Genomic DNA, 27465 nt, shown 5'->3' on the forward strand with positions numbered 1-27465 from the left:
CCTATACCAAAAAATCAGTCACTTATTTGTGAATCATTGTCGCAGGATTTCTTCTTAATTTCCATTACAGTTAGGGAAAATAGTTATTTTCCTAACAAGTGCAGAAAATCATTCTTTTCCGCACGCGACTGCAGTTTGCCGAACGACGCGAAGCGGGAGTATCCATCCACCCCATCCACCAAGATGTAAATGCATCGTTTTCCTTCCACAATATCTTTTATTACAGTGTTATTTCTATGTTCAAAAAGTTGGACGGGTTTAAAATGAATGGTTTTTGAAAAAAAAAAATCAAATTATAGATCGCATTTTTAAAAATCTTTTCTTAAAATTTTCTTAAAAATCTTCTTTTTTCTCCATGTAACTTGAAAATTATAAGAGAGAGGGTAATGAAAAATAAAAAGCAACATTTTTTCTGAAAAAGCCCTACATTTTTCGTATCTCTTATCTTTTTCGAGTTACATGGAGGAAAAGAAAGATTTTTAAGAAAATTTAAAAATGCGCTCTATAACTTGATCTAATTTTTTTCAAAAACCATTCATTTTAATCCAGTCCAACTTTTTTAACATAGAAATAACACTATAATAAAAAGTATTGTAGAAGGAAAACGATGTATTTAAATTCTGATGGATGAAGGGTTAAATATACTTATCATTTCTTCTTAAAATACATTAGTCATTAACTTTTTTGCAGAATATCTCGCTTAGTTTGATTGTAATCGACATTTAGTATTGCTTATTTTAAAGGTCTTTTCAAGCAATACAAAAGTTATTAGAATCATTATACACCAAAAATCGACAGTGTCTCTGTTATTTCAAGTTGAATACACCGATTTGAGCATGCAGCAAAAAAACAAACTATTCTTACCTACCACGTCCCTCTTTGTATTTTAACTAGAAGACTTATGATGGAACGAATCTCTTTGTTTTTTTATATCCAACAGAAATATTTTATATAGTTTTTTTGTTAGATGCATAGTTTTTAAGGTATTCGCAAAAATCCGTCCGAAGAGGTGTCATTTTTCAATGAAAATGGTCAATTTTCAACCACGAATAACTCAAAAAGTATTGAGTTTTCAAAAAAATAATTATAGAACAGTATTTGCTTAAAATTAGGTTCGCTAGCCTTTTTCGTGGCTATTTTAACCAAAACATTTTTCACCCCCGAGAAGGGGTGGGAACCAAGATAAAAGCGCACATCGGCATAGGGTAGGCTTTGTTTCTCGATCTATTCCCTACTTACTGTGAAAATATCAAGTAAATCGATGTAGTAGGATGGAATTCGGAGCCAAATACCCTCATTGACTGCCCTATTATAAATACAGATGAAGATACAGTAGAAGACAAACTTTTTACGGAGCTTAAAATGAATTTGTAACGGTTCACTTTAGACATGTACGAAAAAAACTATTTGGGGATTTGTAATTAAACAAAAGACTATTTGCCTTAACAATTGGGTTTATTAAACTACAGGCGGAAGCTATCTGGCTCATGAATTAATTTTTATTATTCAGGAGCAAAAACCTCCAACAACAGTTATGTCACTTCTTATTTTTAGACGAATATTTAAGACTCACAAACTCACACGACGAATAAATAAAATTTCGCACTTATAATAACCGACAATGACATCACTGTACGGATCAGTAAGAAAAATCAAAGCGTAGATAACGTGGACGCAAAACTGACCAATATGATCGAATGGTTTCAAACACGAAAAGGTGAAACATGATAGATAAAGATGTCCAAAATGATCGGAAGTGTTTATTACTGTTTTTGTCTAGAACATTTTCGAACAGTACAGAAAAAATGTAGCAGTTTTCACCAAATATATAAAGAATTCTTGGAGGAATGGTGGTATGTAGTAGGTTTGTGATCCTTCAAAATATTTTATATGTGACCTATATTGAATTTATAAATGATTTTTGACGATTTACGAAATATTTGTTAGAATATATTCAACTATAAATTATGGTATTCTTATTAGTGTTAAAATGGACATAGCAGTCAAAGTGGGCGGGCTAATTCCCCGAACCTTTTAGGTCGAAAACTCTTACATAGGATTGATTGCATGAAAGTATCGTGTTACAAGACATATGGATGTGAAAGCGATTTTAGTAGTTTTGTTTTTGGTATTTTTACAGTAGTCTGGAAGTATACGTTGTAGAAGACACATCTTAATTTCTTTGTTTGTATATTATTATAATACGGTTCGGTTATAAAATAAATAATTTGTTTAGTATTATTTGTACCTTTTATTATCTACTATTTCTAATATGAAGAGAATCTAAAATGTAATTTTGAAATAACGAGTTTGGGATTATTACAAAATTATCTAGGTATGAAGATTGAAAGGTGCGATCAAGGGATATATAGTTTAAATCAAGCCAGTTATATTGACAAATTGCTGAACAAGTTTAAGATGAAAGATGCAAAAGAGTCCAATATACCGCTGGATGTTGGATACTATAAGCTTAGCAGAGAGAAGCCGATGAAAAACAGTGAAATATACCAACAACTGATTGGTGGTTTATTATATATTGCGGTAAATACTAGACCGGATATATTGGCAAGCGTCACCATACTAAGTCAACAGAATAAAAATCCAAAAGAAGTAGATTGGAACGAAGCAAAGAGGGTGATAAGATATTTAAAGAAAACTAAATATAAAAAGCTTATTTTAGGACAAGAAGGAACAGATAATGCATTATACGGCTATGCAGACGCTGACTGGGCAGAAGACAAGGGGAACAGAAAATCCAATAGCGGGTATATATTTTTATTACGGGATTCGCCTATAAATTGGGGATGTAGAAAACAGAATTGCGTGTCTATCATCAACTGAAGCAGAGTACATAGCATTGGCTGAAGGCTGTCAGGAAGCAATTTGGTTAAAACAGGTTATAAAGGAATTTGTGGGTTTAGAGCCGGAAATAGTTATATACGAAGACAATCAAAGCTGTCTAAAACTTTTAGGAAATCACAAATTCAGTAATCGGACAAAACATATCGATACAAAGTACCATTTCGTAAAAGAATTGCATGAAAAAGGGGTTGTTAACTTTAAGTATTGTCCTACCGAGGATATGATAGCTGATATGTTGACTAAGCCGCTGAATAGGGTTAAGTTAGAGTACTTAAGTAGTAAAGGGGGTCTGTTTGACTAATTCAAAAATAATTTTAGTTGCGAGGGGATGTTAGAATATATTCAACTATAAATTATGGTATTCTTATTAGTGTTAAAATGGACATAGCAGTCAAAGTGGGCGGGCTAATTCCCCGAACCTTTTAGGTCGAAAACTCTTACATAGGATTGATTGCATGAAAGTATCGTGTTACAAGACATATGGATGTGAAAGCGATTTTAGTAGTTTTGTTAACACATGTTACACATCTTAATTTCTTTGTTTGTATATTATTATAATACGGTTCGGTTATAAAATAAATAGTTTGTTTAGTATTATTTGTACCTTTTATTATCTACTATTTCTAATAATATTAAAATTCAAAAATAAATAACGTTTCAATTTAAGCCGCAGAACAGATTCCCGACATGTCAACAGTATTTCGTAGCGCCATACAATATGGGCCAACAGGGGCCTGAGATATGCCCCCCGAAAGGGTAAAAAATTATCCTTTTTATCCTTTATTTGAAAAGCTATATCTCTAAACCAGTATACCGATTTTAGCGCAAAAGGTCACAAACTATAGGTCTTGTTTTATAGGTTAAGAACAAGGTAACGAAAATTTACAAAATTTTATGATTATCATTTTATGATTTTATTGTCAAAATTTATAACAATAAATTATAATAATAAACGAGTAAAAAGGGTTTTCAAATATCTCTCAAACGAGTATTTGCAAATTCAAATTCATCTATACCCTGTTTTTAAACTAGGAGGAGTAATTCAAATTTACCGCGCTGTAACACTTTTGTAATTGAAGCGTTAATTTGAAAAACAACACATGTCCATTTTTCGCAAATTCGACTTTATGTATTCTTCTCATAGAATAGTGGTTTCTTTATCCATTTGACACATTAAGTTTTGTTAAAATTTTAAGATGTCCGGAGTAAACTACATAGAACATAACGTCGGTATACTGCGAAAACCAGATAAATGACAAATTTTAAAATATTGAGTTAAGTATACCAACATTCTCAGCTTTTTACGCTCTACATACAGGTAAAACCCAATAAATGATACGACTTACCATTCAGCAGATAATTAGTGTAATAAACAAATATATTACACCCAACCAACTTTTCATTTTCAAATAAAACAATATATCGCTACTTGCTTCCATAAAATCAAAGTTCTGTTGCATGTAAAACCTACTAAGCGCACATATATATTTGCCGGACAACAATATATTTCTACTGCTGTATATCTACCATATTCAGTAAAAATGTGATAAGTGTCTTTAATACAGTGTGATTTATTTTGATTTACAGGTAAAACCAGGTAAGTGATCGCACCTTGATCTTAAATTTAGGTGCGATCAGCTAGGTCTCTTAACTTTTTCAAACTAATCATAGAATATTATTTCTGATATATGCATCTTTCACTAGCATATCGAATATCAAACACAACTGGTACGGTTAATTCAAAATAAAGCACTAAACTTTAAAAACGTTTTTTCTCGATTTCGGTATTTCGACATTTATCTGGTTTTCGTAGTATACCTTATTAAGTACATTTGGTTGGATAGTTTTAGAAAAACAACAGATGTCTGGGAAGTGTTTCTTGATTTGCCAAAATTTTTATTTTTTGACAAGTGTTGTTTTTCAAATAAACGCTTCAATTGGTCCAACCTCAGGCAAGTTAACTTCATTGTTATGAAATTTTGAGAATATTGGCATTTCATGGGTTAATTTAGTTATATCGGCGATTTTTGATATTTTCTGCGTTATTCTTTTAATTTTTAGATGTTTAGTCTGCTTTTATATAAAAACAATTGTTTTTAGAACTCTTTAGCGACGTGTTAGTATACGCTGTGAGCTCGTACGTAGAGGGGATATTTACAAATTCGCGAGCGCCAGTAGTGGTAAGTTTGTAAACGTTTACCGGAAATTTGACATAAATGTCAAAGTGATTAATTTAAAATTAAAATTAAAAACATTAATTATAAAAAATATTATTACGTATTTTTTATGGGAAATAATATTGGCGATATCATTTTAAAGTCTTCTACTTTAAAATGTATAATATACGTCTGAATTGCCAATATAAAAGAGTCAGATTAAATAAATTATTAGAAGAATTTTTTTACTTAGCAACAACATGTTTTTTTTTATTTTAATAGTATTTTGTATTTTGACAACGAAACCCGAAACGTTAATAAATTCATTTTTTAGTAAAATTATGGCTTATTTCCCATAAAAAATACGTAATTATAAAAATGCCACAAGGAAATAGCTTCAGAACAACAATAAAAAATATTAGTTGGTCACAGCTGTGGTATATATTTTTACCTTAAATATACTTACGTTTTAAATGCTGAATTTAAGTTTTTTTAATGTTCTGTAATATGTAATTATAAATTAATCTGCGCCATCTACACGATAATTGTGAAAGTATCCGAAGTAAGAAATTCATATTTTATCAATAGAACGTCAAAATGATTAGCAAAATCGTAAAAAATCGATTACAATTTAATTACTTTTTTGCGTTGTAAATATAAAGCGATAACAATTAAATAATAAATTTAAAAATTACCAGTGAAAGTTGAATTAGTAATCCGCCAGGAGCGACACCAGCGAAGCTCAGAGCGTATAATCTATAATCTATAATATTTAGACATTACTGTCGAATGCCAGTATGATTAACTAAAAAAGAAGATGAATCTGGTGATTTTTCTAGTGAAAATATTGGGTGTCAATCTGTCTTTTGAGTTTACTCCTCCTGGTTTAAAAAGAGGGTATAGTATCTATATCAGAAGATATAACTTTTTAAACATAACCAGCTCTTCAAAAAGTGTATTTTGACAATCTTAAATTGCATAAAAATTTAGGTGAAGGTAGTTCTATATGTTTAGATGGTAGTATCATTTAGAAGGTAGTATCAGTTTACACATGATAAAAAAGCGATGTTCAGAAAACTGATCATTTTTAAACAGTTGTATCTTCGAATATACTAGATGAATTTTAAATCCATGTAAACCTGCTTCAAAGAGCCCGACTAAGTAAATTAGAAGTCAAGGAAGTAAATTAGAAACTTAAATATTAAACAAAAATACAAAACTTTTAGTATTTCATCTGATGGTAATAGATCAAAAAACCGAAGTCTGAAAGATTGGCAGCAGATACGAGTATGTATATAATACAAATATACATCTAGAGATGTATAAACGATCGTAGTAATGTAATTTGGCGCGCCTAATAATAACCAATTTTATTTTTATATGCTCTTGCCCACGATAATTGAATCCAAATACAATACAGGACGTTACACCCATCTCTGACTTTGCCCACGCCAAAGGTTTTTTGTTTGAATTTTGGTAGAATTCGGTGTGGTCGCTGTCAGAAGGTTTCACGTGTATTTAAAAAAAAACAAAGTAATCATTTTGTGTTTGAATTTAAATTGGAGATAATTAGAACTAGACCAGACACAAATATTTTATTATGGTGGAAATCATATACTTTTTACTGTTTTCCCCGTTTTATTTCGGTTGGCTAGGGACATTGTGTGTCCACACGACGTCCGTGCCAGTCGAGTGGTTTTTTTCTGAAGCAGCGCTAGTACTAACGAATACAAGATGCTCTTTAAAAGATAAAAGTATCAAAGAACTTATTTGTGTGAACATATGGATGAAGAGCTCTTTAAAGGATAATTTCTGCGTGGTTATAATGTAATTTATTTCATTCTTGTACATTTTAAGAGATTTTTTAAATAGAGATAGATAGATAAATGAAATGAATAAAGAATTATAGATATATATAAAAAAAGGTCAATAAACTGAAAAAAGAATAGAATGAGTTTCATCACCAAATAATTGTTTTTTTATTAATTTAATCCTTATTATGTCAAGATTTTATCGAGCATTGTATTGATATCGTATCGAGATCAATATCAATACGATCTTTTTATAAGAAAGTATTGCCGATATCGATACACGATACGATACTTCATTGTCATAACCAATACAATACTCAATACTCACAAAATATCGATATTTTATCGTATCGTAAAGCTCTCCGAGATCTACCTACACCAAATTTTCGTAGATTTTTAGCAAGAATATGATTTGATAAAAAGAAACAGACTATGGGGTAACTATGGGGCAACCCAGACAATGGACTCATATGCACAGGTAAAGATAGGAAACAGAATATCGATTCCATTTAGAATACCATCAGGACTTATATGATTGAATAAGACGCAATATGTTGAAATGATGTTTTAGTCTTTTGTACAGCTTACATAACAAAAAATGTCAGTTGGTAGTTCTGATTTCTTTCCTAGGTGGCAGTAGGAGTTTGTCCCGGACGAACTGCAATTCGTGTCGTCCAAGCCTTTTATATTTATAGATAATGATGGTATATTATTCTATTTTGCTTATTTTTCTGGAGTAATTGGAAAGAAATTGGAAAGATGGGCCTGTGCCTGTTGAAACAGCAGGACAATATAGATAAGACCTAACAAAGAGCTCTAAGACTATACCCAGACGCCAACATCATAAAAAAATAAAGTCCAGAAGACTCCAATAGACAGGAGACTTTAGAAGACATTCTAACCAAAGAACAGTAAGGCTGATATGGGAAGAAGTACCAACTGGAGGAAAACCACGTAGACTCCCTCGACTCCGATGGCAAGATAATATTGCAGAAGACCTGAAAGCTATGGGCGTGGAGTACTGGATGGAGATTGCTCAAGATAGAGAAGAGTGGAGGCATGTTGTCGATTCGGCTAAAACCCACGAAGGGTTGTAACGCCACGGAGAAAGTAAGAGTAATTGTAAAGAATTAACTACGAAGAACGTATCTAGTTAAAATATTTTTAGAACACTGTAGGTTCAGTAAATAGTTTACACTCATTTATTTAACAAAAAAAGAATGTGTGTGTACTTTGTACGCACGTAAGAAGTTATACTTCTATTATATGATTTCAACGAAATAAATATACTTTCAACAGGTTATTTGTATTTTATTTAAAGATTAAACTAATTTTTACTTACTACTTTTCAAAAAATTTTATTAAAACAATACCAAAAATAAAAAAAATAGAAAACACATGGATTCAAACCGGGAACCTCTCGATCTCCGGTCAAACGCTCTAGCAATGAGCTACATTCCCTTTGCATTGACAGGTTACAAGATTTCTCATACATATTGACAAATTTAATAGACCAAGTGAAGTATACAAAAATACTTTAAGTATACTTACTATTATTATAAAATATCTTATTCCCGAGGTAGACAAATCCAAAGACACAAAAATTATAATAAATATATTTACTAAAAACACTAATAATATATTCTTTTCACGCACACCTTATTTGCGCTACATAACTTAAAAGATGTAGCGACTAATACCATACTGTCGGTGTGCGCATGCGCCAGGGAATGTAAAAATTCGCCCTCGTGCCTAAAGAAGTATAACTTTAAAAAACATATATCCTTCTCTAAGTCTTCCCATACATCTAACTCTCTATGTATTTTACTATTGAGTGAACGTCAAATTCAAATGCATAATAAAAATGTTGTTTCATTTATTGGCCATAGAAAGTTTTACAACTATCCTGTGGTTACTAAATTTTAAAAACGTTTATTATTATAGCATGTTAATAGCTTGTAGTGAAAAGATAGTAAATATCATTGTTCACTTTACATAAAATCTGAAAAGTAATTTACAAAGGTATTCACTTGAGGAGATAAAAGTGATCAATATATTTATTACTGTTGAAAAGCTATTTGCCAGTAGCAATCATATTTGTATATTTTTCGCCAATTGCCATCACAGTTTTTGTTGAAGGAAGGTTTTTTTGCGAAAGTTACTATTGACACGTAAAAAAAATTTAGCTAATGAAGAGAATAGGTATGGAAATTACCTATATTTTTTATCTCTACTGGCCTAATGGTTCACTTGTTTAATATTCATGTCAGCTCTTTTGAAGCTGGAATATTGTGTGCGCCACTATTTTTACTGCGTTTAGAGGTATTTTATTCTTGTAGAGTACACCTGTAGATTGTCTCGCAAATATAGTGCACACAATACAAATACCCACTACATTATAAACAATTCTATTCCTATATTAATCATTTCACGGAAATACATACCTCTATTATTTATAAAACAAAGATCGCACAACATATCTCACATTAACCACGCATTTTTTATAAATAATTGTTGAGTGTTTATGCAAATGAGCTGTTATGGCGAAGCGAGGACGGCCTTTAAACGGCCTAGAGATACTTGTCTTAGTTTTTTTTCTAATGACGATGGCAAATATGAAATAATCTACAAATAAAGAGAGGATTCGGTGTTTGACTTTACGTCAATTGAACAAATATTGATTGTTTGGTTTTCACAGATGTTGGAAATCACCAATATAGCTATTATTTGGATACAAGGTATATACAGGGTGTCCAGAAACTCTCCTGACAAATGAAGACCGGAGATTCCTCGGATCATTTTATGACTTCGTCTTCTTCATGTACCATGTCCTTTCAGAAGGTTGGTTACCATAATAGCTATCTTAATTTTATTCACTACCACCCTGAATACCACGCTTGTATCAACACAATACTAATCTCACAAATTCCCCAACCATGAGGTTCTTCTTCGTCCTGGACTGCGTTTGCCTGCTATTTTTCCTTGCATGATATTTTGCAGCAACCTATATTTGGGACTTCTCATTACATATCCGAAATATTCCAGCTTTCTCTGCTTGATACTTTTTATAATCTCAGTAGTCTTGCTGAGACGTTCTAGTATTGTGGAGTTTCAAATCTTCTCCACCAAGGAAACTTTTAAAATTCTTCTATAGCACCACATTCCTAAAGCTTCAAGGTGATTTAGATCGATTTTATTCACAGTTCAGGACTCGAGACCATAAAGGAGGACCAAAACACGTAGCAGCGAAGTAGGCGGATCCTCAATGCCAATTTAATTACAAATTAACCCAATTCACCTAGTCTGGCAGATAAAGACCAGCGTATAATACAAAATTTATACTGGAACCAATCAGCCACAATAAGAACGAATCTTGGAGGTGAACCAACGGAAGCGATCCAGATGCTACGAGGTGATAGACAAGGTTGTATACTTTCACCTATATTATTTTTAACCTATATTCAGAGGAAATATTTAGTGAAGCCTTGGAAAATTGCGAACATGGAATAATTGTAAATGGAGAACGCCTAAACAACATCCGCTATGCAGACGATACCGTTATTTTTGCAGACCGTTTGAACAGTTTACAGCAACTAATAAACAAAGTAAATGAAGTAAGTGAAAGATTTGGACTTCAAGTAAATATATCAAAAATAAATTTATGATCATCAGCAAAAATAAAATTAGAGATGCTCAACTACTTATCAATAATACACCAGTGGATCGAGTAAAACAGTATACCTATCTTGGAACAATAGGAAACGAAAAATGGGATCACTCACAAGAAATAAAATGTAGAATAGAGAAGGCTAGAAGTGCATTCAATAACATGACCAAACTCTTTAAAAGCCACAACCTTAATCTGGAGATAAAAGTAAGGCTCCTATGATGTTATATCTTCTCAATATTATATTACGGAGTTCAATCCGGAGACTCACTGAAGCAATGGAGAAAAAACTTGAAGCCTTCGACATGTGGCTTTACAGGCGAATCCTAAGATATCATGGACGGATAAGATAACCAACGAGACCGTATTACGAAGCATATGGAAGAAAAGAGAGGTGATGTATACCATTAAAAGGAGAAAGTTAGAATATCTCGGACACATAATAGGCTATTGATTATGTACTATAGAAAGGAACTACAACGTTAACGGGGTTTTATTATTTCATATGGTCAATGAATCTCTATATATGAAAAAACCGCGGAGTGCTACCATTTAAAGGGGTGCGTTTTTGAGAAATGGGTGAATTAGTCCCTGGGCACAGGTTACATTAGGGTGAACTCTATGCACTGTTGGTACAAACACGTCTGCATAAAAATTGTTTCTGGTTAAATTTCCTATCTAAATATTACTTCTTAAAGTCAAAAATACTTTTTCTTACAAAAATATATTCAAAAGAAAAAGCACAAAGAAACCCAAAAGAAAGAAATTTTGTTTTTTGTCCCATAACTTTTGTCCACGGGGATATAGGTATACACATTGCTTCAGAGAAAAAAAACTTACATATTTTTTATTTAAAATGATGTTTGGTAGAGGTCATTAGGATTTACAGTTTTCGAAATATGATTTTTCAAAGTTCTCCACTCACAGCAATTTTAGGCAATTTTCCTTGTTATTTCGCAAATATTGTTCTGTAACTTTTTTCTACGTAATTTTAGGCATATGCAATGGTACATGTAAGAGGAATAGAAATCAATTGCCTTTAAAATGTTCTACTGTATAATGTTGTACGACTTCTTTTAAAGAGGTTATCTTTTTCAAAATTTTATACTTTTAACGAGTTTTTATATTTTTTACGATTTTTTTTTAAATTTCCCATTATAACTTTTTTTACACTTAGGTATATATTATATAATAAAAAAGAAAGCTTATTCTATTTAATTTAAAATGGTGTATTATAAAAAATTCTAGGATTATTTTTGAATAAGATAGGCTTTTTCAAAATGTAATAAGTACTTGCAACGATTTTTGATTTTAGGATTATTTTTTAAATTTATCATTTTAACTTTTTTATGTGATTGTGTGTTATGATTGAATCTTATTTTTTATAGGTAATACTTTGGATCCACTTGACTCGGCCGGGCAAACTTCAAAATATGGATTAATTTCAATATTTGTTGTCAAAGCTCCTGCACCACAAGCTTTGCTTGAACAAATAGCATGTAAATGTACCAAAGGATGTACAAAAAACTGCGGTTGTAGGAGGATAGGAATTAGTTGTTCAGTATTCTGCAAAGGGTGCATGTGCATGGATACTAATTGTGGGAACTCTAAGGTAACTGAGGTGTCAGAGGAAGATATTGAATCTAATGCTAACGAAGAGATGGACTTTGATTTTGCAAATTTTTTAAATGTCAACGTTTAAATAATTTTAACTAAAGTGATTTTTTCTAAGACTATTGTTTATGTAATTTTTGTAAAAGAAATAATTTTCAATAATACAGGTAAAAAATATAAAAGAATTACTCGGTTTTCATTATTTAAATATAGATGATACACCATTTTAAAGAACAGAAAGTAAGCTCTCTTTATTGAGGGCTTATATAGTATATTCATGTACAAGAAAAAAAAAATAAAATGAAAAATTTCAAAAATAGTCCTAAAATCAAAAATAATCGTGAAGAATGTAAAAAATAATATTTTTTTATATTAGTTATATAATAATATATAATATATAACATATAATATATAATATAATATTATGTTATATATTATATAATATTATATAATATATAATATATTACATATATAATAATATTATTTTATTTTTATATTATATTATAAAAAATCGTTAAAAGTATAAAACCTTGAAAAACCATAATCTCTTTAAAAAAAGTCGTACAATGTTATACAGTAGACCATTTTAAAGGTAATTGATTTATTTTTCTATTACATGTACCATTGCATATACCTAAAGTTACGTAGAAAAAAGTTACAGAACAATATTTGCGAAATAACAAGGAAAATTGCCTAAAATTGCTGTGAGTGGAGAACTTTGAAAAATCATATTTCGAAAACTATATATCCTAATTACCTCTACTAAACAATACTTTAAAGAAGAAATATGAAGATTATTTTTCTGTAAAGCAATGTCTATACCTATATCCTCGTGGACAAAAGTTATGGGACAAAAAACAAAATTTCTTTCTTTTGGGTTTCTTTGTGCTTTTTCTTTTGAATATATTTTTGTAAAAAAAAGTATCATTGACTTTAAAAAGTGATATTTATATAGGAAATTTAACCAAAAACAATTTTTATGTAGATATGTTTGTACCAAAAGTGCATAGAACTCACCCTAATGTAACCTGTGCCCAGGGACTAATTCACCCATTTCTCAAAAACGCACCCCTTTAAATGGTAGCACTCCGCGGTTTTTTCATATATAGATGTCCATTGACCATATGAAATAATAAAACCCCGTTAACGTTGTAGTTCCTTTTAGCTATATTATTTTGAATATAATCAATAGCCTATAATGAGAAACGGCACTAAATACAGATTACTGAAGGTAATCCTTCAAGGCAAAGTATTCGGAAAGCAGGGAGTTGGGAGAAGAAGAATATCATGGTTAAGGAACCTGAGGAAATGGTTCTCCACGACAATAACTAATCAATTTAAAGCATCAGTTAATAAAATAATTATAGCCAGAATGATCGTCAATATTCGAAATGAATAGGCACTAAAAGAAGAAGACCTAGTCTGAAAATGCTTCCCAGGGGAGCTAGAGCTCTTGATTTCGCGATCAGATTATAGTGTAATGTGTATTTTGAGCAAATGTCTTGTTACTTTAGTAAAGTCGACTTCATTGTCTTTACAAATAGACGCTAATTGTATCCGAACGTCTGCGGTCCCTCCGGTGAGTACCGATCCCACAAGGATAGAAATTATACATTATTACTTTATTTATTCTTCAGAACAATATTATTACTTTGTTTCAAGAACTGCCACTCAATGGCAACGAAAATGACATTGATGTTGACAATATAAATAAACATCCTGTGCTACATATAAATTATAAATAAACGTTTTTCTACAAAACGCTTTCCATTGTTTTCCAACACAACGCATATTCCTCACCTGACACTTTCGAGAAGTATCAAAATAAAATATTGCAGACATCAATTTACCAGACCGTTAAAAAGTCGTAAAAGTTCTTGAAAAATTCAATTCAAGAAAACCACAGGGTCTGGTTTGTCTGTACGAGTCTAATTCGTGATGATTTACTCACGCTATTCAATTATACACGGGCGCGGGCGGGCAATGTCCTTGTGAAGGATTCTCTCATAATCACCTAGTTTTATCTACTATTAACAACATATTTGAAGTTTATTTAATTAAATTATTAAAGATATTAAAGAAATTATTAAAAATTAAATAGAAGAAGAATACAAAGACTTAGGTTTCCGAGCTGGCAGATCCACCACTGACCACCTATATTGTGTAACATTATATAGACAAACAAAATAGCCTACAATCAAGAACTTCATTTAGTGTACATAGACTTAAAAAAGCATACGATGCTGTACCACAAAGTAAACTTTGGGAAGCCTTCGAAAAAACTAACATCAGTCTGAACCTCACTAAAGCTGCAAAAAATCGACCACCACAATATAGCAAAAGTTAAGCTAGGCAAGGAAATCTCGTCAGGATTTGAAGTGAATAAGGGTCTTAAACAGGGCTGTTGTCTATCGCCGACGCTATTTAAAGTATTTTGGAGCAAGTTTTGAAATCCTCGAAAAGGAAATGATGATAACATGCTATACACTCTATGTTTTGTGGATGATCAGATTCTTACGGCCCAGGATTATCACGATATTGAATATATGACCCGCAAAATGATAGAAGAGTACCAGAACTAGGGATTAGAAGTGAATACCAAAAAAAAAACGGAATATATGTGCTTTGGGGGTATACAGCAGGATATATCGTTGGAAAATGAAATAACTATTAACCACTGTGAGGAATATAAATACTTGGGGCTTAAAATTACACAAGATGGAATATTGGACAAGAATATCCAAGAAAGGTGCACACAAGAAAGGAAAGCTACCGCATTATTGAACACAAATATGGGATTATATGGTACTAAAGGATCCCCAAAGAAAATAAACATAATATCTATAACAGCGATAAGAGCAATATAACATAGAGCAGCGAAGTTTGGCCGCAAAGAAAAATCCGAAAACATGCTTAGAACAACTGAAATGGACCTCTGGAGAAGAGCTGATAGTATAACAAGAGTAGATAAAACTGATAAAACAAACCGTGTTCCAGCGGGCTGGAAAAAAGACAACATTATCAAGCTTCCAAAAAAGGGCGACCTCACACTGTCCAAAAATTGGAGAGGAATAATCTTGCTTACCGCCATAAATAAAATGTTCATAACCGTAAAACCGAAAAGATGAATTTCGAGCAGGCTTTAGACCAGAATCCTCCAACATAGACTGCATCAATACTATGAGAGTAATAAAAAATATGAAAAAAATATTTTTAGGAAACTCTTTTCTTTAGTTACAAGTGACTAAAATTAAACATATAAAAAATCAACTAAAAAGCAAAAAATAAAAAAATTGAAAAAATCTAACACATTCGTCAAAGAAAAGCGTGGAGCGTCTTCATCGGATAAATGGTTTTCGCACCACGCTTTTCTTTAACGAATGTATTAGATTTTTTCATTTTTTTTTATTTTTTGCTTTTTAGTTGATTTTTTTTATATTTTTAATTTTAGTCACTCGTAACTAAAGAAAAGCGTTTCTTAAAAATATTTTTTTCATATTTTTTTATTTTTTACTTTTTAGTCTTACACTTTTCAAACATTAAACTATATCGTAATGTTTATTAAAATATGTATAAAACATGATGTACAAACATGAAAAGTAGTCGGAATCGGCACAAAATTTGAAACTTTATTGTTTATTAATGAAGCATAACGTAAACAATTAACGTAAACAGTGAAATTATGTATAGTTCATATAATTACCTGCAATCTGTAAAACTTTCAAGTTTCTTTATTGTAAAAAACAAGAGAATTGAAGCATTTTCCGTTAAAATCGTTTTTTATTTAAATAATTAATAAACAAAAAAAAATTATTTACTATTTGTATATTGTTTCCGCGAATGCATATGTCTGCAAATTTTTAGTCATTTGCATTGAAGAAAAGTCAGTCAAATTAACGTCCAAAGATTTGACCCAAACGATTGAACTAAAGAAAAGCGTTTAATTAATTTAATACGACAAAATGAATTCTAATGTTAATTGTAGCACAAAACGTCTCTACCGGTGGTTTTTTTACCGTGGTACACGAATTTTTTTAATTCGAGTTTTGGTTGAAGCTTTGTTTCGTATCGTATTGAAATTTGACGCGAATAAACGCCGATTGATACATAAACAAATATATACAAATTATGTATAGTTCATATCATTAGCTACAATCCGTAAAAGTTTCAAGTTTCTACATTGTAAAAAACAAGAGAATTTAAGCATTTTCCATTAAAATCGTTGTTTTTTATTTAAACAATTAATAAACATAAAAAACATTTTTATTGACTATTCGTGTATTGTTCCCACGAATGCATATTTTTGCAAATTTTCATTAATTTGCATTGAAGAAAAGTCAGTCAAATTAACGTCTAAAGATTTGATGCAAACTATTGAAGTAAAGAAAAGCGTTTAATAATGGAACAATCGGTTGAATGGAACACCCTTATACATGGTTTTTGTCGGTTTCGAGCGTACCTTTGACAGCTTATCTCATGCTGCTATATGAAAAATTTTTGTTGTTTTTTAGCGTTGCATAATTACTCAGAGCAAGACGAGCTGCAATACAATCAAATATAGTGGCATAGGCACACGTATAAACAGAAGCCCATAAAAACAGAAAGAAGAAAAAGAAGAAGAAATTAATCACTTACCTTTGTGTTTTGTAGTGCTCTGTATCTCGCTGTTGTGAAACGACATAGTCGAGGTGAAGTTGACTACAGAAGCGGACTCTGTTTTTTCCCTAAATGCACCCTGGCTGAATTCCACCCAAACGAAGATTATTATTGCACCCAGCACCAATATGGCGCAGCTAGCTAATACTTGTTTCTTTAAGAAGCGTTTAGTCATCGCTAATACGTCACCAAAGTAACTGAAACAAAGGAAACATGGACATTAATAAATAGTAGTTGAGTGAATTATATAGGCCAATTACATTGCTAAATGTAGTATAGAAAATTCTTTCTGCTATTATCTACAATAGCTTTTAGAATACTCCAAGAATGTAAATATCAAAATGGATTCAGACCAAATAGAGCCACAATAGACCAAATACAGACAATATATTCATACTAAGAACGATACAAGAAAAAGCGTATGAATACGACATATACAGGGTGTCCCGAAAAGATTGGTCATAAATTATATCACAGATTCTGGGTTCAAAAATAGGTTGATTGAACCTCACTTACCTATATACAATAGTGCACACAAAAAAAGTTACAGCCCTTTGAAGTTACAAAATGAAAATCGATTTTTTTTCATATATCGAAAACTCTCAGAGATTTTTTATTGAAAATTGACATGTGGCATTTTTACGGCAGCAACATCTTAAAAAAAAAAATTAAGTAAAATTTGTGCACCCCATACAAATTTTATGGGGGTTTTGTTCCCTGAAACCTCCCCAAACTTTTGTGTACGTTCCAATTAAATTATTATTGTGGCACCGTTAGTTAAACACATTAATTTTAAAACTTTTTTGCCTCTTAGTACTTTTTCGATAAGCCAGTGTTTATCGAGATATTTTGAATATTTGTCGAATTCACCACATATTTGTATATGGTTAAGTACGGTTAAAGAGACCTGTTAATAATCTGAAAATTTATTTAAAATTTACATTTTTAGGTATATTTTGAAAAAGAAGCTACATCTCGATAAAAGGTGACTTATGAACAAAAGACTAAGAGAAAAAAGTTTTAAAAACACTGTGTTTAACTAATGGTACCACAGTAATAGTTTAATTGGAACGTACACAAACATTAGGGGGGTTTAAAGGAACAAAACCCCCATAAAATTTTTACGTAAATATATTGAAAAAGAAGCCGCATCTCAATAAAAACTGGCTTATCGAAAAAATACTAAGAGGCAAAAAAGTTTTAAAAATGTTGTGTTTAACTAATGGTACCACATTAATGAATTATTTGGAACGTACACAAAAGTTTGGGGGGGTTTAAGGGAACAAAATCCCCATAAATTTTTTATGGGGTGGACAAATTTCACTATAATTTTGTTTTAAGATGTTCCTGACATACGAATTATACATGTCCAATTTCAATAAAAAATCTCTAATAGTTTTCGATATATTGAAAAAAATCGATTTTCATTTTGTAACTTCAAAGGGCTGTAACTTTTTTTGTGAGCACATTTGTACTAAGGTAAGTTAGTTTCAATCGAACTATTTTTGACCCCAGAATGTGTGGTATAATTTATGACCATTCTTTTCGGGACACCCTGTATAACTAATAATATGTATATTATAGACAAAATACGTGATAATGGGAGAAACAGATAAAGAAAAAGAAGACAATTTCACATTGGAGATAGAAGGAGAAAATGTATGCGCATTTAAAAGAGTTTCAGAATTAACTTACCTGGGTGTAAAAGTAGATGAAAAGGGACATGGGGAAGGGGAGATTAAAGCAAGGATAGCAAAAGGAAACAAAAAATATGGAGCATTGCGACCATTAATGAAATCTAAATATGTCTCAAGAAAAACAAAGATAAGAATCTACAAAACAGTTATCAGACCTACAGTTACATATGCATGTGAAACATGGGTGCTAAAAAAATCAGAAATATACCTTTTAGAAAGATGGGAGAGGAAAATACAAAGAGCAATATATGGAGGCGTGAAAATAGATGGTCAATGGAGAAGAAGAAATAATAAGGAACTGGAAGAAGTATATATTGAACCAAAAATAACGACGTCAATCAAAGCACAGTGAATCCGATACTTAGGACACATTGAAAGACTGGGAAAGGAAACAATGCCAAAAACGGTTCTTTTACGTAAACCAATACAAAAACAAGAATAGGTAGACCAAGAAGGAGATGGAAGGACAGCGTATATGAAGACTTACAAAAAAGTAATATTGTAAATTGGAAAGAAAAAGCTTTGGACAGAAAGCAATGGAAGGAAGTGGTGAAGAAATGTATGGAAAGATTATAAGGAATATTAAGTGTAGTATTAAGTGTTTTATAAAAACAAATGTAACATTGTATAGAAATTGTAAAGTAATTGTAAAGAAAATTAAATCTTTCAGCCCTAGGCCTTCAAGGCCTGTTGAGCTTAATAAATAATTATAAATAGTTGGTTTTTAATTCCTGGGTTTGCGGTCTGTTATAAATAAAACACTTGATTTTGCTTAGACGTTTCGGCTGTTTGCCATTTTCAATAAGCACTTTTAATTATTAAACATTACACTGTTAACAAACATATTTTATATACCATACACGTAATATTTTGAAAATTTAAAAAATGCACATCGTGTTTCTCTCAAGATGTTATGAGAGAATTATTCTCTCTTATTCTAGAATTATTCTCTCATAACATCTTAGAGAAACACGATGTGCATTTTTTAAATTTTCAAAATATTACGTGTATGGTACATAAAATATGTTTGTTAACAGTGTAATGTTTAATAATTAAAAGTGCTTATTGAAAATGGCAAACAGCCGAAACGTCTAAGCAAAATCAAGTGTTTTATTTATAACAGACCGCAAACCCAGGAATTAAAAACCAACTATTTAAAAATTCACGGTCAGGAAATAAGCAATAAATAATTATATGTATATTATAGACTTTAAACAAGCTTTTGATAGTGTGAAAAGAGACAAAAACCTGGAAGATTTTCATAATCTAGGTATCCCTAAAGAATATATCAGCCTAATAAAAATGACGTTGCAGGGTTCAAAAACCGAAGTTAGAGTAGATAAATATCTGACTCTCCTATTTGACATCAATGTGGGAGTGAGACAGAGAGAAGCACTATCAACCGTGTTATTCAACCTAGTTCTTGAGGCATCATCAGAAAAGCCAATGTAACCGGTCATATAAATACCAAAACACTACAAATTACTGCGTATGCAGACGATTTAGCTATCGTTAGATAGAAAGAGCAAGTAACGACTAGTGGAAGCGTTCAAGGAAATTGATCCTGAAGCACGAAAAAGAGGGCTTAAAATAAACGAAACCAAAACGAAGTACATGATCGTCAAAAGAACACCTGACAATGAAAATAATATTGCAATAGAAAACTATATATCTCCCTGTTTGTGTAATAAAATGGCTACCTTTTTTCTGCAAAACACAGAATGCCACCTCTCAACATCCACCTCAAGACCCCTGGTCCGCCCTGGTCTATACAGCTGCTCCTTCCAATTTAAAACTTTCAACAAATTACGACGATATAATCTGATATATAATTAAAAATATACCATAAAATCAATTTAAAACAAATTTTCTTTGATCTAGCATTAATCGTATAAACGTGGCAACGCTTCCTCATTGATTTTCATGCGTATGTGTTATGTTTATGTCCAAACTTCATCAAAACTTCAATATTGCTTTTAAACTTTTAATAAGTTTTTAATTTACGATCCCTAGACTCAGTTACGTAAATTCAGAATATTGATGGTGATGGTGTAGCAATGGTTCGTTTCATTGATTTTTATTTGCCCTGCTAATTAAATAAATCTATAATTGTTACTGAATGGGAGTCTGGCTGGATATCCCGAGATGATGTAACAAATTTTTTGTTCTTTATTTATTACTTCCAGGTGGGATTTTACAACTTTTAATATTTGCTTCTTGAAAAATACAAAATTTTAATGTTTCTGAAAACTAATGTGATTTTTTTATAAAACGTTTGTTAATTCATGTCAAAACCTTATAAAATCGAAACAACTAACAAGACATACATACAAAGATACCAACTATTGTAATATAATCATACGACGAGCAGTGATATATTATGGTATCGAAACGTGGATGATAACAAAGGCAAATGAAGAAGGAATGCGTATTTGGGAAAGAAAAAACCTAAGGAAGATCTTTGGGCCTGTGCTTGATGAAGCAGCAGGGCAATATCGGAAAAGAACTAACAAAAAGCAAAAAGAACTATACCCAGGCGCCAATAATAAAAGAAATGAATTCCAGAAGACTCCAATGGGTAAAACAGTAAGACTGTTATGGGAAGAAGTCCCAACTGGAAGAAGACCAGGTGAACTCCCTCGACTCCGGTGGCGAGATAATATTATAGCAGGATACCTGAAAGCTGTGGGTGTGAAGAACTGGATGGAGATTGCCCAAGATAGAGAAGAATGGAGACATGTTGTCGAGTCGACTAAAATCAAAATCAAACATACTTCCAAGTTGGTCTATCTATTTTTTGATGTCATCCATAAATCTCATCCGTGGTCATCATCTTGGTCGTCTACCTATGTAAGGTCTACAATGTTGTATTGTGTAATTTTAACGTTGGGTTTCTTGTCTAGTAGTATGGCTTTTTAAGCTCAATTTGAGTTTTTCTGGCAATTGTTTTGGTAATTTTTCTTGTGATATTCTTAAATTTTGTTTTTGATCCTACCCAGTTGTTCCTCTTTCTATTTGACAGCCGTATACCTAACATTGCCATTTTCGTTGGCTAGGTTCCAGGTGAAAAGTACCTCGGGAACTATCGCCGAGACTACAAAGAATGAATCCTGCAGTAAGGTCAGTTTTTTGAAGATTGAGGATTCTCCCTATATAAAGATGAAAAAAAAGGTTTCAGATTTGACAACCATATGCCATGACGGGAAGGATGCGCTGGTTAAACACTTTCCTCATCAGGTATTGAGGTATTTTGTGGTTCTTAAGTATTCAACTAACTTTTCAAAATCCTGCCTATGCCAGTCTTGCTAGTGATTTTTGTACTTTGATTTTCTCTCTAAACCTATCAATTTTTGCAGTTTTCAATGAAATGCAGTTTTGCATCTCAATGAAACTTGTTGCATTCGATTTGCTTGATTGCAAGTTTCCTAAGAGACTTAGGTGAACTAAAGTGTTGATGACGAAATGAAAATTGCATTATTGAACAAGGAAAATGCACTTTCCAAAATGTAGGTATTTAGAAGTTAAGAAAAATGATAAATGATAAATTTGTAATTCGGAAATAATTGAAGGAAATGTGTTATATTATTACTCGGGCGTTTTTGGCTCGTTGAACACGAATATCATGAAGGCGATGGTCTCCGAGGTACCTGGTGCCCAGGATGAGGCAGGTGCCCAGGCCTCCTGTAGTTTTATGGTTTAATACAAAATCAATGCAACGTTACACGAATATTTTTTGGTGGCTGATCACGATTATCATGACGGTGATGGTCTCAGACATACCTGCTACCCAGGATGAGCCTTGCCTCCTGGAGTTTTATGAGAATTTGATACAAAGTCAATGCAAACTCGTTACACGAGTGTTTTTGGGGTGGCTGATCACGAATATAACGACGGCGGTGGTCTCCGAGGCACCTGGTGCCATGAAGGGCCTCGGCACCTGAAGTTTTAAGAAAATTTGATACAAAATCAGTGCAAACTCGTTACTGGGTGGTTTTGGGGTCGCTAAATAATAATATCATATCGGAGATGGTCTCCGAGTCAACTGATGCCCATAATGGGCCTCACCTCCAGGATGTTTTATGGAAATTCGAAACAAAATCATTGTAAACTCTTTACTCGGGGGGTTTTTGGGGTCATGAAATAAATACTTTTTGACTAAGTAACATTAAATATTCCATTTGTTAAGTACTCTTCTCTCATTGATTCCGTGTTATAATATTCACACATATTAACGAAACACTTCGTATAAATGCAATAAAACTACATGCAGGATGCAATGCCGAACATAACTGACAAAAAATAATTTATATACACGATTCCCGACATAAGGAAGTGAAAATTCATAACAGGCGTACTTCCAGTAAATACTAAATACGCTCAGCAACCAGGAAAATAATAATAAGACCGAATTAACACGTCCAGTCGTAAATCGTGGATTTTTAATTTCATTCACCATTTGCCTAATTAATTCAGCTCGCACTCTCGTTTGCTTCCTTTGACGTCATCATGCGTGTTAAAAAAGAACAAACACGAAGACGAATCAAACGTAAAATCGTATTTGATGGTCAAATTTTTAAGTTGATTAAAATGTAGGTACACAGGTCATAGTTACATACTGATTTTTTACACAACTGAACCCATACGTATAAAATTGAAAGAAGTCAAAACTCAAAATTTTACACACAGTTTTTACTAATCTGTAGAGAGCATCTTATTCTTCCTATGCAGTCCTCGTCAACGGAAGTTGACGAATAATTCTTCTGCATCCAGGTTTGTCCAGTCTCAAATATTTCTCAGTCATGTCTTTTTCTTTCTACTTATTCCTTTTTCCTGTTTATTTTCCCCTTTTCCTATCTACTCTACCCTGCATGATGAACTGTAATAGAGTGTATTTTTCTTTTCGCAGTATGTGTTCAAAGTATGTGGTCACGTTAACTTTTATTGTTATTAACAATTTTTTGTCTCGATCTATCCTTCTCGGCACTTCCTAGTTGGTGACTCTGACCGGTTATGGAATTCTCAGCATGTTCCGGTGTATGCAGATGCAGAGTTAATTAGTGCGGCACCTCAGTTCAATGGCTAGTATGCTTATTTCATTGCAATTAACTACATCTACCTCATTTAATCCAACAGTTAGATGGACGTACTCCTTTGCTAAAACATATTTCAATCAAGATGTAAGGGACATGATTGAGTCTGGGAATCACAACAACATAGAGGTCTTAAACTGTCCTTATCATACCCAATCAGAGGAAAGAACTGTTAAGTTAGTAACTGAAGCATCAGCTGCTGTTTGTGGACCAGAATCAAAGGGATGACTTTATTCGTTCAAGGTTGCAGTCTAGAAATATCATGCCGTTTTTAACACAAAATCAGACTACCAATCATAAAATGTATATTGCATCATACTTAGATTCAATGAACTGATAAAAAATAAATTTTTACAATTTTATTTTTTTTTATTTCAAAGTATGGAACCTGAAGATAGGGTCCAATACAAAAAAGATTTCTTACAGTTTTATTCTACATCAAAACGCAACTTTTTTGCACTAGCCCCATAAAAAAAAGTGACTTCGAATTTTTCGTTCCACCCTAGTGGAGAAAATAACCTGAAAATTCTCATTAAAACACAGTGAATAGTTAGCAAAAAAAACTGTTACCGAACGTTAAGGCATATTAGCAAAACTGTATTAACAAAAAACATGTAAACACTACTGGGAAAACATCTGGTCTAAAAATGCATTTTCGATATTACACCGATGAACTCAATGAAGGATCTTTGAAGTAGTTTTGAAAATTAGCCACTTAGACATCATTAATTAACCGTGTTATAGTACACGCCTCTCGAAAATCGAGCAGATGTCTGCTACTTCAAGTTCTAAAAAAATTATCGAATTCGTTAAGTCATTGAACGACGGAATCAAAAGCTGACTCACGGTTTTTCTTTGAACTGGCTGGGAAATCATCATTGGAAAATACGTCTAAATTGGATACTAATAATTGGTGTCTGACAGTGTTCAATATGAGTGAACAAATTTAATAAGTTGTGCTACGAGAAAGCTACGACAAATAATCCCCGGACAAATAATTTCGGACAAAAAATCCCCAGACAAAAAATCTCCGGACAAAAAATCCCCACAAAAATTTGCGGACAAATAATCCCCACAAATTTTTTTGGACAAAACATCCCCATAAAAAATCCCAGATAAAAAATCCCCAAGAAATATTTGCTGCCGTGCCGAAAATAATTTTTGTTCTTTAAATTTTTTCCCGTGAATGATTTTTCAACCTCAGTGCATAAGAGTTTAGCAATCGCTATGAAATCGCTTTTCGGCACTAAAATAATGATTGGCAATTAAAATTAAGCATGAATTGTAATTTCGATTTCCAAATTTCGAATTCCAATTGAGAGTTTTTTCTAAAATCGTGGAAAATATGGGGAATGAGCTAAGACTGTGGGAATCATGTTGTAATTATTTGCTTAAATCCTTTGCTCACTCTGCTTCGAATAACTCTGTTCAAAGCATTGCCCATTCGTGATGATAACTGCTGGTCCTGAAAACGATAATCTTGAATGTAATGCAAAAATCTATTCCTTTTTGTAAATTTAACGTCAAAAATATTTAGTCATCTGTTTCAATTCAATGCAAGCAACATTTCAAATACCTACTTTAAAATTTTTCAAAAGCTATGTCAAAAACCTGTGGTCTGCGTCTTCATAACAAAGCTAACTATTCGGCAGCAAATATTTCTTAGGGATTTTGTCCGGGATTTTTTGTGGGGATATTTTGTGCAAAAAATTTGTGGGAATTATTTGTCCGGAATTTTTTGTGGGGATTTTTTTCCGGGGTTTATTTGTGGGGATTTTTTGTCTGGGGATTTTTTGTCCAGGAATAATTCGATAGATTTTTGAAAAATATTGAGTAACTACGTATTTTTTAGTTTTTCGATCTGTCATTCATTTCGCGAAATATTCGCTTTTTTCTTGTAAAACTTTGGGACTCGCCCATTTTCTTACGCCCCGCTCAAATGATCAGATTTCTGAAATATACACTGCTTTGCATGTACTCAACTTAACTTAATCTGACAATTTCGAGTTTTTCTAAGGATAGGTTTTTTTTTGGCCCCCCCTTAACGAACTCTTCTGCATTAAGAGCCAATATATGGTAGAGGTACATTTTCAGGGTACAAGGTTTCTCCCCATGTAATAATCTTACGCGCTCGAGTAACTGCAAAAATCCCCGCTTTGGCTTCCCTACCATTAATCGTAAAATCAAACCTGAACCACTATAAACTTCAATGCCTATTTATAAATCTCGCAAAAAAAATTCAATTTTAAATTAACAACGGACTAATTGTCGATTGTCTGTACTGTAACTGCCGGTTAATTGATTCGAGGCCAGCACAACCGTACCGTAACACGGAGAGAAAAATGGTGCATTTGAGTAGCATCTGCTTTATTTCGCATTTAACGCGTGTCTAAAGTTTATCTTACATGGTGCATCTCTTTGATAGCGTGCTGCAGCCCATCCATTTTGTAACAATAATTATACACAACACCAGCCTGATTAGACCAGTCCGTCAAAATATCAAAACAAACAGGCTGGCGTGTCTTATTTAAAGAGGTTTTTTGTTTTATTGCTACAGTAAAGTACTAAACATGTTACTTTACTAGGTAAAGTAGTCGACAAATGGTAATGAGTTTGTTTTATCTTCAGTATTGTATCTGTAGTAGTATAGTCTGTTTCAGCATTCCTGACCTATCGACATCAAATGATTCGAAATCTTCTAAATCCTAGAGAAGTGCTAACAATTTGTTTATAAAATTTATCAACTCTTTATATATAGTGTAGGAAACAGGTTGAACCTCGCAAAATGGACACAAGTCCGGTTTTATTTTTTTTCTGGTATATCAAGGGATGCTTATTATAAGACTAACTTTTTCTTAAGAAATTTCGCCCCTGAACCCTCCTTTTCGTCTCTTTAAAGGGGGTAATTTGTGGTTTTTGCGAAACGTAGCCCTTCTTGTACGTTTTGCAAAAAAGTTCCTTAATAGAAATATGAATATATTTCCTACTATTTATTTCGCGACAGCATATATCTACCACCCACCGTTTAGCGGAGGTGGCGCCCCAAAGTTGACAAGTTTTTAAAAAAGATGTTTTAAAAAAAATATTTTTCCCTAACTGTAATGGAAATCAAAAAGAAACCCTGCGACAATTAATCACAAATAAGTGGCGGATTTTTTGGTACACGTTTCATTTAAGAGCAATTGCCCATTTTTTAATTACAGGGTGTTACATTTTAAAAACCCTTTTTATACCATCTGAGCCGCTTATGCTAGAGTAAAAAAACTTTCAGTGATTACCCTGTTCTGTTAATATATTGCGTAGCCTAGTGTCTAGCTAGTGTAATACCCAAATATTTTGAATTATTTACGTTAACAGGAATGCATTGTTTTTTCTTGTTTGTAAAATTTATATGCACTGACTTCATTTCATTTTATTTAATTCGCCAGCGTTTAGTCCACTTGTTTAACAGAGATTTGTAGTTTTCTTGCTGCTTCTTCATGGTCTTCACCTACGGCTAAGACGGCAGTGTCATCACAGCAAAGGTAGCTATTGTGTTATGATCTACTTCAGGGTTGTCACTAGTATATAGTAGGTATAGGACTGGTCCTATCACACTACCTTGTGGTACACCTGCATTGATTTCCTTTAGTTATTTATTCGACGTTAACTTTATCCCTCTACATTTCTTACAGTTTTGAATTATTTATTCTTAGTCTTATTTATCCTTATACAGTCATACCGTCACGCTCTCCCTCCATACATTGGCTATCCAATCTTCCTCATATACTATACTCATCAATTGCCAGAACACATTCCTTTCTTTTCCTAGAGCCTTCGAAACCTCCACAGGTATTCGATCAGATCATACTGACTTACCATTCTTCACCTTATTTAACGCCTCGACCTCATTAACCTCATCTCTTACAATCT

The 27465-nt window shown here is 32.4% G+C and overlaps 1 protein-coding gene across 3 annotated transcripts in view; it reads right to left on the bottom strand.

The window, feature by feature from the left end:
- LOC114339977 (A disintegrin and metalloproteinase with thrombospondin motifs 9) overlaps nucleotides 1-27465 on the bottom strand; it is a 608198-nt gene that overhangs the window by 441338 nt on the left and 139395 nt on the right. For all 3 annotated transcript variants that reach the window (XM_050655672.1, XM_050655673.1, XM_050655671.1), the window contains exon 3: nucleotides 16746-16963. In XM_050655672.1, the coding sequence (XP_050511629.1) occupies nucleotides 16746-16941 (196 nt within the window). In that variant the 5' untranslated portion in view covers nucleotides 16942-16963. The remainder of the gene's footprint in view (nucleotides 1-16745; nucleotides 16964-27465) is intronic.

This window comes from Diabrotica virgifera, chromosome 7 (genome assembly GCF_917563875.1).
Source record: "Diabrotica virgifera virgifera chromosome 7, PGI_DIABVI_V3a".
Lineage (NCBI taxonomy): Eukaryota > Metazoa > Arthropoda > Insecta > Coleoptera > Chrysomelidae > Diabrotica > Diabrotica virgifera.